This window comes from Hypomesus nipponensis, chromosome 22 (genome assembly GCF_054491055.1).
Source record: "Hypomesus nipponensis isolate SF chromosome 22, ASM5449105v1, whole genome shotgun sequence".
Classification (NCBI taxonomy): domain Eukaryota; kingdom Metazoa; phylum Chordata; class Actinopteri; order Osmeriformes; family Osmeridae; genus Hypomesus; species Hypomesus nipponensis.
Window position 1 is genome coordinate 9,396,045 of NC_140382.1, and position 16,282 is coordinate 9,412,326.

Below are 16,282 nucleotides of genomic sequence, written 5' to 3' on the forward strand. Positions count from 1 at the left end.
TACCCAATTGGTCTTGTACCCCAACTGTATTATTATTGTAATATTTGAAGTAAATAAATAAATAAAAATAAGAACCTGTCATTAGATTATCCAGACTCATCTGTCAGCAGAAGGCACCAAAGTGCCTGTGAATGGCCATGGTGTCAACTTATGTCCTCAACAAAGAGTGTAATCCCTGAGAATTTAATCCAGGGGAATACCTCACATGATTAAATGGGATTGGGGGAGGGGGGGGGGGGTTACAGTTATCTGGTCTACCAATTATATTAAATATGTGTGATCCACGTATTAAGACCACAGCTCTGTAATGTATCCAACTATTTGGAATCATGATGTTGAATTACCTACATCTAATAAACAACCATATATTTTCAAAAGATGGCCTTTGTTGATGCAGCAAAACTTTAATTCCTCACAACAAAATGCAATGCTATTCGACGCAACCATATATTGGCTTAAGCAGGACAGATACAACTGTATTCACAATTAGCAGGCTGGTGACGAAAGCAGTGAGCTGCATCTTGGTGTTTTAAGGGCGTGCAGAAGTCCCTGATGATCCCAGGTTGTTGATATTCAGAGTGGGTCATTGTACAGGAAGTGACCCCCAACAGGGGAGGATGGGAGCAGGACATTGTGTAACTGTTCCCTGCACCACAACCCCTCTCAGCATTGGCAACAGAGTTAGGATTAGTATGAATTAAACATGACAACATCTGCTAAATTCAGTTGATGATTAATAAATATTTTTTTCCACAAAAGCAAAATGACTGCATTAGCTTTAAATCTGTTTGTGAGGTAAGCAACAATTGGCTGTCACAATAGAGCCTGCATCCATCTTGCATTCATAACACATCTATTTCCAGCTGTCTCCCATCTTATGTTAGACAGGTGTAAAGGTCAATGTCACCACCTCTACTAGGCGTGACAGACACCACCTCCTCATTCACCTCCAGCTATATAGAAGATACTTGGGCTTTAATGGCATCCGCAGGGACTGTTGAGGTGGAGGCTAATTGGGTTGTATGCTGTTCAGTTTGAAATATGGTCTGAAACGATAATAAACATGGACATCAAACAGGTCTGTTCACAGAACGGAGACTTGGTGAGAGGCTACAGTTGTCAAATGTAGTGTGTGTGCACTATAATTCTCACATGTTTAGGTTTGATATTATTGTATCTTCCTTCCATTTGTTGAGTAATGACTACTTGTCTCTTTTCCAAATATATGGCACTGTACACGGCGGGTATACAACAGCAATGCCAAAGTGGCAAAAGCTTTACTGTACACTACGTTTCCTCTCTTCTACCTTTCCTTTTATCTGCCTGACACCAGAGTCTGTCTTTCAGGCAGCTTACATGCATCACATAAATATGTCAGTGAATCCTCCCCTCTATCTCTTCTCTCCATCCCTTTATCCATATTGCTACAGATAGCCTGTAATTCCTCATCTCTGCCTCTTTTTTGTCCCTCCCTCACTTCTGCCTCCCTCTCGCGCTCCCTCATCCCCTACCTCCCTCAAACTCTCCTTCCCCTCCCCCTCCCATTCTATTTCACTGCGACTGCAAGGTTCAGCAGCTTAGTGTCTCCTGCAGTACTCAGCCCTCCTTCCAGTCCAGCCTCCACCTGGGCTCAGGGGCTGAAGGCCCAAAGCCCAGGCCAGAAAACAACAGCGACTCCCTGAGCCATACACTCCCATCCTATGGAGCATACGTGAAATGCAACCTCAATATCGACACATTAACTGTGTCTACATTTTCTTTCTCCATCTTTCTCTTTCACCCCACTGTTCAACTCCCTGTGACGGATGCTATTGCAGGATGGAAACCAGCACTGCTGATGCTGCAGTTTTTTGAGGCCTAGATGCGGAACATGCATTGATATGGTGACTGGACTCACTCTATTTTTCTCAGCTGTAATCAGGCTGAAACACAATCCCATAGATGCCAGGACTTAGACATCCCACAGTGACCGCTGAGCAGCTTATTAAGCCATGCCTTACACACCCACACAAACAATCAAATGGATGTTACAAATTAGCACTGGTATAACTAAGGTACACTGTGAGGCTATTAGACTTCTGGTGATTTCATCTAATGCTGTGTTGCCTCTCCTTTTCAAAGGTACCTTTCATGAATGAACAGTGGATATGAATTTTAGAAACATCTCTGCTGCTGTTTGTCTCTGGCTTCTGAAACAACCTTTGAAATCTTCTCAGCTAAGAGCTTTTGATGCTGCTCTACGCTCATTCATCCAGTTTTACATCCCAAAAGCCTAATTGACCTCATTTCAATATTGAATCCATCTGTAGTAGTGTATGTTTCACAATGGGAGATGATCTTATCTAAAGTACTGGAGTTTGGATTATAAAACAAAATTGATACCTTAAAAACAAATGAATATGAAAACAAAAATCCTTTAGGCACAAATCATTTCATTATGTTCTACCGGAATGTCTAAATTCCCTGTCAGGATTAAAGAAGCCTGTTAAATCCTTTGACAGGCCGATGTGCAGATGTGCTGCTGATCCAGGGAACTGGGCAGAACCAACTACACAATGACAAGCTTAGTTACTCAGCCCACTATAAAAAATATAAACATGCAGCACAGATCAAATCCTTTTATGTAACTGTACAGTAGCTCACTGCAGGGCATATTGCTGGAGTTGTCAGCTGTAGCAATCAGTGCTGTAGTTAGGACAAACGGCTACATGAGGGAAAATACAGGAGACCACATCTTGCTTCATCTGTACAAAAATGCTTAACTGTAAAAACAAGGTAAGAACTTGGGCTACATTTTCGTAGCCAAAATGTTCATTATAAATACCCAGCACTATAATAGAAAAAAGCCCACATCCTACAAAAATGTAGGAGACAAACCATTCCATGGCTGGTCATGAAAGCCCCATTTGCCCAACCATCTCTGACCAAGCCGCTGAAGGGGCAGTGTGTCCAGACCCCTGATAAGGCCGTCAAATAGGCTGGCAGAGCAAGAGCTAGAGGGGGACGGCAGGGCAGAGAGAGAAAGAGACAGAGAGAAATAGAGAGAAAAATGAGAGAGAAAGAGAGAGGGAGCCATTCTTGGTTTGGCCGATTGGCTGATACTGCCTCAGGCTTCCCTACTCCCTGGCTGAGCAATTATGTGCCTCTAATGGGCACCGAGTCATTCCAAGTCCCCATAACAAACGCCAAATAGGGGCACCATCCGTCATATGGTAGGAAAGATGCCAACACTGGAACCTCCAAACTCACAGAAATTGATCATGTCAATCTCTCATATATTGGCTGTTTGGAAGCTGGAAGGTGATTGGTTGGATGACTATGACAGATGAGAATACTTGTTTTCTCCTTTTGTGATTCAAAATGGAGACACAGAAATGTAGTGGCAGTATTGTGACATCAGTTTTAGCATTGCATGTTGGAGAAGCAATGAGACTCATGAGTGTCCTCTTTACAGTAGAAACAAGACAACTCCTAGAAGTTAGCCAGACGGAGGTAGGCCTACACACAGAGTACTGTTGTTCCGTTAGAATTATTGGAACACCCTGCCACATCCCTTACAAAATCAGTGTTTGTTTGTCTTACCATCTTGTTTCCAATCCTTTGAATTCGAGACAATTTCACAACACCATAGACAATTTTTTACTCCAGGCCATCTAATGCTAACCGGGGTGTCAAATTGCCAAAACAATGTAGGCTTCTATATTCCAACCGCACAGGGCTACTGTATTTGAATGAATGCTATTATGAATTAATGGCATCAGTGGCAGAACATTTCCACTGAAAATGGGAGCAGGGTTGGTAACCTCAAAATCAATGCCAATGATTTAGTTTACCAATATTTAATCTAAACCAACAGTAAACCTCAGAATGGATTGATATGGCTTGTGTAGCCTAAACTCATTTGAAACAACTAGAAGGATTGAAACTTAAAATCGGAAACCTTTTTAGTTTACACATATTAACTAGTTATTGAGCCTACATTAGAAAAACATATTGACATTAATGTTATGGATGTCTTTCGATAACACAATTCAACCAATGATAACAGTGAGTTTTCCCTGCAGCACGTTCTTCAACATGCACAAGGGCCTGTTCAATAATTCAGCTCACAAGGTTGCTGTCTCTAAAACCTTTTTCTTCGCGTCCTTGAATGCAATGGGGTTTTGGTCCATGTCTAGCATCATAGCACACTTACAGTAGCACAGCAGTCTTTGAACACTATTGGCCTATACTGTATATATTATACAGTATTTCTATACAAATGATCAACAAAACCTTACTTAACTACACATTTGTATCTTTCAGATTAAATACAGAGCTCTTTACTGAAAATTGAAAAATTTTCAGTGAAGAATATTGAATTTTTATACACGTATCATGCTGAAAGTTGCCTTCTTAATCTAATGTATTCCTTGTACCTGGCAGAGAAGGTAGAGAGAGAAAAAGAAGAAAAAAAACTTTTTATCTTTACTGGTATGTGTCATAATATGTACAAATGCCAATGGCATGGTTTATAAATGGCTTAAAATCTTAAACCACAAGGTGTGCAGCTGCCACCTGCAAGTGTTTTTGGCTAATCCCTTGACAGGAAATCACATAGATATAGTATGAACTATTATAGATCAGATCAACATAACTAGGCTAAACCAATTTCCATCACTCAGGTAATGCATGCAAGTGCATCTATGTAGGCTACGTCAGGGGCCAACATTGAGTGAACGGTTTGAACGGTTTGTTATTATGCAAACTGTGTTTTTCAACATGAAATATGTGAATCGCTGTCAACTATGTGAAAAATACGGCACTTGATTCTAAAATAATATAAACTGGACTAACGACCATTATTCACCAGCAATGTTTGTTAGTTTTATTTTTTATATTCTAAAAAACGGTAACGTAAGATAAGATACGTAAGGTCATTACAGTGCACCTAGACGAGCATGCAATTGAGAGGAAAAAAACATCTGCATTGATGGACAACAACATACTGTAGTCGACTAAAAACATTCGAATCCAAGATAATACTTTTCAATTACCTATCTAGTAGGCTACTTAACTAACAATCAACGGAATTGAATATAAAAAGGGGCTTGTTATTGCCAACGTCCCTCTCCACAGTTGCATCTTTATCAGTCGACTTCATTAACCTTCCCTCCAATCAATATGCATCACCCCACCCTTCAGTAGGCTCCCGCATCAACATCAACCTCCGACCTACCATTCCGTGCCAGCTAACGACGATCCCAGTGCGATGACAGTCCTGTTCAAAACATTCCGACGGGAGACATTATCATTGGCGGAATATAAATGTCAAGATGGAGAAAACCGACAAAACGAGCGAGAAAAAAATAGAGTAGTAGATATGGACTGTAACTGAGATTGCGATGCTGAATCACTCCTGCTTTACCGCCTTGCAACCATTGTGCTGCAAGATGCTGGATGTACCATCGTGGACCTACCAGAGGAGAGGGAGAAAAGAGGAAGGGGGTTAGGGAAATCTGTTGCTATAGCAACCAAAAGGAGCACATGTGACGTCAAAGCCCAGAAAGCACCATAGGGCCAGTAAGGGAGGGGTGTGTTGAAGCCTCTCACGCATCCTGCACCGTCCTCCTGGTGCGGACAGTGGCAAGGAATCTGCGAGTGGATGCGGGCGCTGCGAGCTGGAAGATGACAAAAAATGCCAGCCGTTTTGATCTTACCAGCACTGCTGACCCTATGCTAGGCCTGTGTTGAGTAATAATTGTTTTTATGCAATATACAAAGCCTACAATCCATAGGCTGCTACTTTAAAAAGATTACATGGAAAAACAACAAATTATGTAAAGACAACTGGACATACGTGAACTCCAGAATTATTGGCACCCCATGGCAAAGATGAGTAAAAGGTCACTTTTTTGTGATTCAGCTTAATGTCACATTGGAAAAAATGTGTAAACCATGTATGCCACTGCCACAATTATCCAACGACAACACAGTTTTATAGTTCCCTGTAGGCAGCCCTATTCAGATTTAAAATGTCCTAGTATTTCATGTAATTCATGATCCCATGTGTCTTAAGAAGGTTCCCAGGGCATTTGGAGGACTAACGGCAACACAACATCACATTGTTTACTCATCTTTGCCGACGGGTGCCATTAATCCTGGAGTTGACTGTAGAGATGAGAGCACGGGAACATTCCCTGATGCATATCTTTGATATGATTAGCCTGCAGGGGTGCATCTAGACATGTTCACATGGTGTGGCAAGGGGGTGGCAGGAGGTAGTTGTAGGGTGGCATGGAAATGTGGCTGAAATAATGCCAATAATAATTATTTTATTTTTGAATGAATACTACTATTATGGAATTGAAAACAAATGTTTTAGCGATTTTAGAGATTGGGGTGGCAAGGATTTTTAGCTGGAGTGGCAGCTGCCACCCCTTGGATACACCAGAGCCTACATGATGTCCCCCTCAAGCAAGGCTGGTCGAGGCCATGGGTGGAAGTGGAACCTTCTGAAGAAGGCCAGAAATCTGGTCTTTATTTAGTCGATTAGGATTTGGAAGTTATCCCTATGCATTGTTTTCAGATTATTCATAAAGTCTGAAGAACAGGCATACAGAGACACACAACTGATACATGCAAGGAGGTTCACAAACCACTAGAGGGTGATCTATAAACGTGAGACAGACCAAACATTTCCCTGCAGCAAGGCAAGGCAAAACAAGGCATGATCTGAAAGGAAGGTAACAAAAAAAGGAAGGAAGTACTCTGCAGTGAATGACTTCCTGACTGGATAGTGATCTGACTCCCAAACAACAAAAGGATTGAGGTGGTGTCACTTGCACACTCAACATACTTAACATGTTCCAGCCAACATATACAACTGTATGAGAAGTGAGAACTTTTTCTCTTTTTATTTATTCTTTTGCTTGATATCAAAGCAGGACACTAAAGAAACATATTTTGGCAGTTAACAGTTAGTTAACATAAGGGAATAGTAGAACAGTCAAGTTAATATGTTTAGGTGTGTCCTTTAAACACTGACCATGGTTTAATGATTTGCAAGTACTAACCTACATGTCCGATGCCAAAACCCTGACCATCTTCCTTACTGTCCTGAAACGCTGTAATACAGTCTGAAAGCACCGTTAGTAACCTATCCTATCCATACGACCTGGACCACACTGTGGCTGGTGTAGAAGTTTCTCCCTCACTGCAAAACAGAAAGCTACCCTGTGCCGTGTGTTTCCTGGAGCTTGAAACAAGAATGTAGCTAGTGGTCTACTGTAGAGTAGCCACTGCAGCTTCTGAGGCTTATGTTTCTAAAAGAGAAAAATGTGGAGGCTTAGGAAAAAACAGTCCAGTGTGCCATTTAGTCTTTCCAGACCCCAGTATTTGTGGTGTGTAACGTCGTTTTTCTCTGGTTAGTCATGAGTGGGGAAATGTTAACTGGGGGGCTCCAACCTTTTTTCATTCTTTTTTTTATACCAGTCTGAATTTACCAGGAACGGCAATTACAGAGGGCCTGTATCCTAATTAGGGTTACCATGATCATTAGGTGTTTTTAAAAGTGCATGGTAGAGAGTGAGATACTATTTTCGTTTATGTTTATGAGGGGGAGATGAAGATTCATATTAATATTAGGATCTGTGAGTGCGTCTACCATGTCAAAATTAAATACGAGTTACTATAGTACTGTCCATGTGTAGCCCATAGGTTACAGTTTTCCTCCCAGTTGTGGGTTACTATAGAGACGCCTGGTTGCATACATGCCGGTCCCCCTGCAATGAGCCAATGAACAGTAGGAATAAGGTGTCTGGTTACTCCCAGTCAACCCCGAGATGTGCAAAGGGAGGGGGAAAAGAATGCTTCTCAGGAGCAATGGTTACTAGGCTGATCCCGAGCAAACTGAAAGCCGCACATAATCCCGCGACAGTTTTGATATATTTTTAGCGCTACAATTTATTACTTATTTCCAAATGGTTTCATTACATGGATTATAAAAACTACTTCATTGTTTTGTGGGATTTTTTTGTACTCGATTAGGACCTCGAGAGACAAACCTGTTGCCTATTCGACAGCTCAGCCGCAGTCAACTTCAAGATGTTCTATTGTGGATGGGGTGACGCGCAGTCTCGTTACTTTACACTTCTGTAGTGAAATTGGAGTGCAGATATCTTTCGTTCAGTTTCATAAGTCTCATCATTTGACTGGTAAGTTTACTATTTTACCATATAGATTTGAGGTATTATTCTGAAACTTTGAACAGCTTTGTTTCGAGTTCACTGAAACGGCTAATTCGACTAGCATCTCACAAGACGTTAACAAGCTTTGTTTTCGACAATAACCACAGGTTTTTCTCAACTACGTGAGAATAAAGGCAGTTTCATCCAATGAGATTACAAGATACTGAGAATTTTTTATACATCAGGGGTACGCAGACTGAAATGTGCTCAAGCAAGCAATTGCCAGGAATGTGTGTTGCAACAAGGTTACCGCTGCAGGAAATATGTTGCCCACGCGATGTCACAGGATGGAACAAACTTGTTTTCCCGGCCTTAATAGGAATTTAGCAAATAACCTGTCCTACATTTGTACAGTGCCTAGGATTTCCTTGGATCTACACATGTGTTAAATAGACAGCAGAATTGAGGATGAGCAGTCATTGCAGGCCATTCCTGTATGCAATCAAGAACAGTCTCTCAACCAAGCTGTGCTGCATTTTATTATGAACAGTCCTAAAAACACTCCTTAATGTTATTGCTAGCATAGATAATGGTACAATGATTGACATTTCTGATATTCCAGAACATAAAGGTTCCTATTCTTTAACTCTTTTGAGTCACACAGGCAGTTAATATAATTAAACCTTCAGATTGATGCAACATTTGTCTTTACAGGACTATCCTACTTGATCAGTAAGCCTACTAACTGCAGTCTATAGTTGTACCATTGAGGATAGGCCTAATACCGAGGATAGGCCAACTACTCTAGTCTATAGTGAAGCACTGGGAGCAGAACTATACTGGTGTAGTCTATAGTTGCACCTACTATTTTAAACTAGTTTGGGATTTGCATTTGTAAAATATTAGGAGGTAAATAGGAGGAAATATGAAACATAGAATTAAACCACAATGTATGTTGAGTTGTCACTGGGCTCCCTCTAACTGCTCTCAACTTAGCAGTAATCATCTAACTGCAGGAAGGTCTGAGATATTCAGCATACTCGGCATCCCGTGACATTGCAAGGGTGTGAACCGGTAACTTAAACGGTAGCCTACGTCTTGTGTGTTTTCAGTTTGAAGCAAATACGTTTTTTGAGTTCTGTTCTGGTTCCCTTGAAGTTTGCGAGTGTTCCTGGAATTCCTCAGAAAGATGTTCACCTCAAATTGACATGGAAAAGGAAGCAGCTTGTTTTCAGATGTTTGATTTATAGGGTTGAAAACTTTCATAATTCCACTAAGATGTTATGTATATAATTGGACAGCTTGGACAAGTATTTATACACAAGTTGTCTGTGTTTGGTGCTTAATTGTACTGTTTCAAGTTGAGTACATGCTGTACATCAGAGAACATTTCTCAGTGTTTCTCTTGAAAATTATATTTGAGTTTGTTTCATGGTTGATAAATGCGGCGGCGATTGCCCCCCCCCCCCAAAAAAACAAAACAAAAACAAAACGCAACAAAAAACAGCTAGGGACTGGGTAGAGAGAACTATCCCGTTTTAAGGATTAAGCTATTCTCCTGGAATCAGACCAGACCGATGGCGAACACCTTTGAACAAACTACGTCCATTTTTTGGGTGAAGAAAACCAGCGTTTCTCTCCTCGGCTGTGGAGGCTGTCTCTTTTGGGCCGCTGATTCCCCGACCCCTCCCTCCACCCGTGCCCCAAAATAATGAGCAGTATCATGGACCAATGGGAGAAGAGCTGGCCACCACAGCAGCCCTCAAAGAGGATAAAAACATTCCACTGTAGGCCTCTATTGAAAAAACAAGAGCCACAAAACAATCAAACGAAGGTCTTCCCCCATGGCAGATCTCACTACCCCATTCTATTGTGCAATGAGCTGGACTGGTAGTAACCCACTTTCCCCAGCTTCCCATTGACCAAAGTATTTAACATGCCTGCATTCCTGCATAAATACGTATAAAATGCTATCTTATTAACTCCCAAATGTACGGCCCATCCCCAAAATGTTCCCACGAGATGTCGATTGTGATGGAGAGTGAGTTTTCTTTCTTGTCGCACAGCAACATTTTCAGGATTGGAATGTGCACGCCAGATTGTCATAATGTTTCACATCAGAAGGACGACCCTGTGTAGACAAGTTTGGATGGCAGCCCTCAAGCCTGGCTGGACCCATCCCGTATCTCTAACCATGATGCGCACACAGACACCACCAGAGTGTCTGACTCCACACTTTTATTGAAATGTGAGAGTCACAGCAACTATTTAGGTGGTGATGGTTTTTTTGCTTAGTCAATTTTAATCCTTTAAACCCAGGGCTTCCTATGCTTCTGTTGCATCACGTCGCAGTGGGATTGGGAGGATTTAAATGGTGACAAAGCCACAGCACAGCAGCTGTGTGCCTTCCATGACCAGGGGTTTGAGCCCAGAGGGCTGGATGTGTCCTATTGCAAGCTAAACCCCCCCCCCCCCCCCTAATAATTTAATTCCCCAAATCCAAAATACGCAAAAGTGTCAGTTTGGACAAAAAACTTTTCCCAGTAAGGTGTTTCAAATTCATATAAATTGTAGATTTTTTAAAGATTGTAAATGAGTGGTGTTAGTTGCTTGAGGAAAGCAAGTACTTGGAGATCACGTGTACATCTTAACTCAGAAGGCCAAATGAGCTGAATAAAAGGTTTCTCTCCAGCACAGCCTGTTGTGACTTGTCTCTGTGTAACGAAACACAAAGTATGCTGCAGATGTCAGTGGTAGCATTATGTTTGTTACTACAGCAGGGCTGTCCAACCCTGTCTCTGAAGGTTGTTCTTCAGACCCTAATTTGGCACATCTGATTAATTAGCTGATCGACATGCTCAAACAGGTTAGTTGTAAACTAGAGGAGGATAGCTGGGAAAGCAAACAGAAGGATAGCTCTACAGGTACAAGGTTGGATAGCCCTGGACTTTCCCTCTATTGAGCTTTTGTGGATGAGTCATCCATGAATAACACAGGAGATGCATCTAAATACTGTTTTGATTCCTCTCTCTCTATCTATCTATCTATCATGAATCTGGTTTCATGTCACGGCACGTGTACCTATCTGTAATGTGTGTGACATTGTCCCCCCCCCCCCCAGGGAAGATGCACGTGTCCCTGGCTGAAGCTCTGGAGGTGCGAGGGGGTCCACTGCAGGAGGAGGAGGTTTGGGCGGTGCTCAGTCAGAGTGCAGAGAGTCTTCAGGAGCTCTTCCGCCGAGGTATGGGAATAATGCAGCTCTACAGACGAACATCAAAACATAGACGTGAAAAAACATTGTTCTCTCTCTCTCTCAGCAATTTCAAAGATGTAATTTCTTGAAGCAGTTATGTTTCTCCTTTTGTTCGAATTCAAAATCATAATACTTTGCAACTTTTTATTAAAGGCAGGGTAGGTATGTTTTGCGAAACTTACAATTGAGCAATATGGGTTCATGATTTATTGATTGCTATCAGGATCTGAAGTTTATTTCTGCAATTATGACAGAGCTTCTCAAAAACATCACCACCCCTGCCTCTGAGGAAAAGTACCTCATTGATCTTTCCCCCATCTGATTCTCCCTCACTCATGTCCTGAAGCATTTCTAGAATTTCATGGGAATTCATCCTCCTTTTGCTCCGGTTCATGTTTTCAAAAGCGAATCCAAATTTATCTACATATCGAATGCAGCTTGTCGGTGTGCTTATCAAAAGACAACATTGGAAGTGGATGTGTTGAGCGCAGCATTGTACAGCGGTAGTAAAAATTACTAATCGGCAGTACGAAGGTATCATCATTTATTTATTTTGATCCCATACACCCCCTAATTCACTAGATGATTGATGAGACCCATTTTAGGAAAAGTCATAGACAGAGAGATAAAGGGGTTACATGCATTTCAAAACGCCTGGGATGGTAAAAAAAGAAAAGAAAAGGCCCCTGTGTTAAAGGCACTCATGAACAAACATATTTTCAACAGTTCAGATGGTCAGCTTCGTCTTGGTGTCTGTAGTTGTGTGTGATTCTGGGAGTGGTTAAACTAAAGTGGTTAGACTACAGCGTCAGTGCTGCCAGTTGGAACACTCATCCTTCCTGCCCTGCCCCCTGTTCTACTCTGTGCGGCACAGTGTGCCATTATCATTCCTGTTAACTGATGGGTTTTAGGGCTCTTTGTTATGTGTGTTTTTTCTTACCATCTTGGTGCTTGAATGGGTTTCCTCCAGCCCCCCCCCACACACACACACACACACATTATCTATCACCCACACACTTGCATGTGTCATCCCCATGTCCCTCTTAAAGGAACAGGTCACCGCTCTCCAGGGCAACCTTGCCCCATGGGTGTCATCATCCCACCGCGCCCTCCTTTCTCTTTCAATATCCTAAAGTTTGTTTTTCACCTCAAGGCGAGGCTTGAAATTGCGAAAACTTTGGTCGCATAGGCGGCCGAAATTGTTCTATTAACAGTACAACTAAAAAAGGGGACGCAAACTTCAGAAATGATATTATTTAGAATATTTCCCAAGTTTTTTTGTTACTTGTGATAAGAGGACATGTAACACATGAAGTCACATGAAATGGCTTATTGATTAAAGTCATTGCTATGTTACATTCTTTTTGGTATTTCATGACAGGGGTGTCAAACGTATGCACTCAACAGTAGATATTTGGGTGCTTAAAAATCCCTTTCCAATCTGGGAGCACTGAAATACAGTTGTCAGAAATCCAGCGCTTTCTGTGTGGAATGTTATGTTGTGCAGTCAGTGAACCTGTCTTTTCCTTGCTCCGATGTTCTGTGGACCCAGCCACTGGTGAATCCTCGCATGCGGTTCCAGATGTAGCAATGCATGGGGGATGTTGAGTGTCTCCAGAAATCCTCCTTTTCTGTCTGCAAATTTCCATCTCAACCTTATGGATTGAATTTGTCTTAATGTCAAATTTTTACTCACTTATTTTGACACAACTCATTTTATACCTTTTACCTTTACCATGGGCACTTGATGGACTTTATACACCAGCTATGTACTGAATTATGCAATTGTTCCACCCACATGATGATCTCACCAACTTCCGGGTGACATTTTTTTTTACAGTAGCAATACTTGCACTATAGAGTTAGACCACATACCAGTGACTAAGCTGGTACCGCAGAGCCATCGCAGTTCCTTGTTCTAGGTGTATAATATCAAGCTGTGTGACATCATGTTTTCTGAGCTGTGGGTGAACAACTCATCAGTTGTCCCCCAGTCAAGGCTATGGCTGGTGTACTACTGGAACTAGCATGCTATCCCGCCAAAAGACAAAGGCTGCTTTATTATCCGCTGTCTGTCCGCACTCTCATAAAGGAGGTTCAAAAGGCCTTCCCTTGAATGCATGCCAGTCTCCATGACTGTAGACAGGTCATCTATTCACCCCCCCTCCCCTCCCCAACTGATCTTTGAAATACTTTTTTGCCCTCACGTACACACATGCATGTTAGTGATGGTGAAGTTGAGATCCATTTCAATCCTTTGAGGCAGTGCAGAAGAAGAGTCTAACAGGACAGAGACAGCCCAACTTGTGTGTGTGTGTGTGTGTGTGTGTGTGTGTGTGTGTGTGTGTGTGTGTGTGTGTGTGTGTGTGTGTGTGTGTGTGTGTTACGTCCCCTCCTTCAGGGCTGTGTGAGGCAGCATGCTAGGCATGTGTCTGAGGGGCTTCTGTCCTGTGTTGTCGAGGCAGGAGGTTAGCCTTGGAACTCTCAGCAGGCCACATTTCCCAGCAGATGTCCTTGAGGTGCAATTTGTAAGAGCCATTTTACCAGTTCAGAAATGTCCCTACCATTCTGGCAGCTCCCCTGAATGGTCATAAGCTTTCAATGTTCTTTTGAAACCTTTCAAATACATTATATTCATCAATGGAGACTTCCCTCCAGAACCAAGGTTTTATATGTAATCTGTTATCTTAAATGTAATAACTTTTCTGCAAATTCGTTTTCATCTTCAGTAGCTAGTCAGCACCAAAAGCTTGGTATTTACGGAGGTGTTGGAAGGCCAAGGCCAAACACAACTTAGGCTCTTTTAAGATTTTAAGTCATGAATTCCTGTAGTTGAGAACACTCTCTGTAGCTACTACATTGCTGCAAGCCGTGTAAAGACTTAACCACCTCTAGGTACATTTTTGCATGGGAACCAGACAGATCTGCGAGCACACGTTTCATTTGCCCTGGCAGAAACGTGCGCAGACCCTCCCCTTCAGACAGATTTCCATGGGCCTGGATAGTGCCGAGCCAGTCTAATATGAGGCGTGTTTCATACCATGACTGGACACAGAACCACTGTTGAGACATTGTCCAAACCATGATGACATTCTATCCAATTGCGTCCAGAGTCACTTTGGTCTGCACCCGTTGATAATGGCCCTTGCTAATCAAAACTGAACTGAGTGGTTCTATTTAGAGGACAACCCCCTGGCCCTGTGCCTGATCATCTGTGTGGCGTCCCAGATAATACAGATAACAGTGAATAAGATACGGTCTGTCTGGGTGCACCAGCTCAACATGTCACAGATGGCTTGCTCAGTTGCATGTGTGTATTTGTGTGCTGTCTGGGGAAGTTTGAGTAGAGTATGGTATACATTTCAACTGACTATTTTCTCTATTTTAATTAATTTCTATTATGGGTCTGTTATATATGTTATTGTGTTGCACAATAGTCTTATGGATAATTGGTTGACATAGTTTAGTAGTGAGCAGCATTACCGTTATATAGAATATTGGGTTCTAGATTCAGGGAACGTTGTTGTGTACTGGCATATCAGTGTGTGAATGACATCTATAAACTTTGTTAGAGAACTTTCCAACAGCAAAATGGTCACAAAGTGCTCAACAGGAGACATTTTATTTACTCTGAGAATTCCTGCCTTTTGAAAACGTATATTTTGTGCCTCAAGCCCTGTTTTCCTTGTTTCTCCTCTCACAAGGAAATATCCGTCAGAGAATGGAATTTTGCAGTGCTGCTTAAACATTTGTTTGTTTATATTTTTTTTACTTCTCTGTAATCCAATCACTGGTCTGTGGCTCTGGAGGAAAAGAGCATAACTCATACCCTCTTTCTGTTGCCATCTGTCACTTTGCAGTGGGGAAGGAACAAGTATTTTTCTTTCGGTTAGTTTATATTGCCAAACTCTAGACGAGCAGTGCATTTATCTATGGTGGTGCAGTGTTATCCACAATTGTAAACATTGACAGTGTACTCCATGGAGTTTGTTCTCCGTCGGTCAAAATGGAGGTAAAAGGTGCCACACAGCTCTACAAGCTGCGTCTGACCTTTTCCACGCAAAACTCTGTAACAGACTGCTCTTGGCTTCTTCAATATGGGGAAACAAACATTTCGATCGTCTGTGTAATTACTTGTTGCACGGTCTGATTGACAATAAAGTTCACTTTGACTTGACTGTTTAGAATAATCTTGTGTGTGTGTGTGTGTCGTGCACAGACCCTGCAGCGCTGGGCTTCATCATCTCCCCCTGGTCCCTGCTGCTCATGCCCTCGGGCAGCATCTCCTTCACAGATGAGAACGTCACCCAGCAGGACCTGAGGGCCTTCACGGCCCCGGAGCTCCTCGAGGGCCTCACCCTGGCCTCCGTCTCCGACATAGAGAAGGTACAGGACAGCCGCCTCGCTCCGCCGCCTCAAACCTTGTGGTCATTCCATTCTGTAGGCCTCAAGTATGCTTGAATGTGCCAATGACGTCAGACATCTAGCATCAATCAACATTTCAAGTCATGTATATTTTTCTGGAACCGAGTGAATTTCAACGCTCCTCCCCTCGTTTCCCTGTTGTCAAAATGGGAGTGTATCTCTTTAAGGTAGTGTGGAGTCGGGCTGCACTTGAAAGACCTTGAAGACGATGTTGCATTCTTTGGCAACCCCAAAGTTATTCTTTCCTTTCCCAAGTCCAATTTTGAGGGGGAAGTGATTTTCTTAGAGGGAGCCTGGTGCAGAATTGTTAAGGAAAGGAAAATGGAAAAATGTTTTGGGGTTTAACTGAAAGCACTCCAGCACAACATGTAGGGGTACTGTGTTCACTACGTTTTTTATTTTAACATTTTAGATAAGACACAATCAAACCAGTTGT

The 16,282-nt window shown here is 42.2% G+C and overlaps 2 protein-coding genes across 5 annotated transcripts in view; one reads left to right on the forward strand and one right to left on the reverse strand.

Moving 5' to 3' along the window:
* Positions 1-5,472, reverse strand: part of mapk10 (mitogen-activated protein kinase 10) — a 28,336-nt gene extending 22,864 nt beyond the window's left edge. For all 4 annotated transcript variants that reach the window (XM_084686366.1, XM_084686365.1, XM_084686367.1 and 1 more), the window contains exon 1: positions 5,219-5,472. In XM_084686366.1, the coding sequence (XP_084542492.1) occupies positions 5,219-5,221 (3 nt within the window). In that variant the 5' untranslated portion in view covers positions 5,222-5,472. The remainder of the gene's footprint in view (positions 1-5,218) is intronic.
* A 2,597-nt stretch (positions 5,473-8,069) lies between these two features.
* The window catches only part of ptpn13 (protein tyrosine phosphatase non-receptor type 13), a 38,616-nt gene continuing 30,403 nt past the window's right edge, over positions 8,070-16,282 (forward strand). Inside the window, 3 exon segments of the mRNA XM_084687144.1 lie at positions 8,070-8,195; positions 11,290-11,409; positions 15,641-15,807. Of these exon segments, the coding sequence (XP_084543270.1) occupies positions 11,295-11,409; positions 15,641-15,807 (282 nt within the window). The 5' untranslated portion in view covers positions 8,070-8,195; positions 11,290-11,294.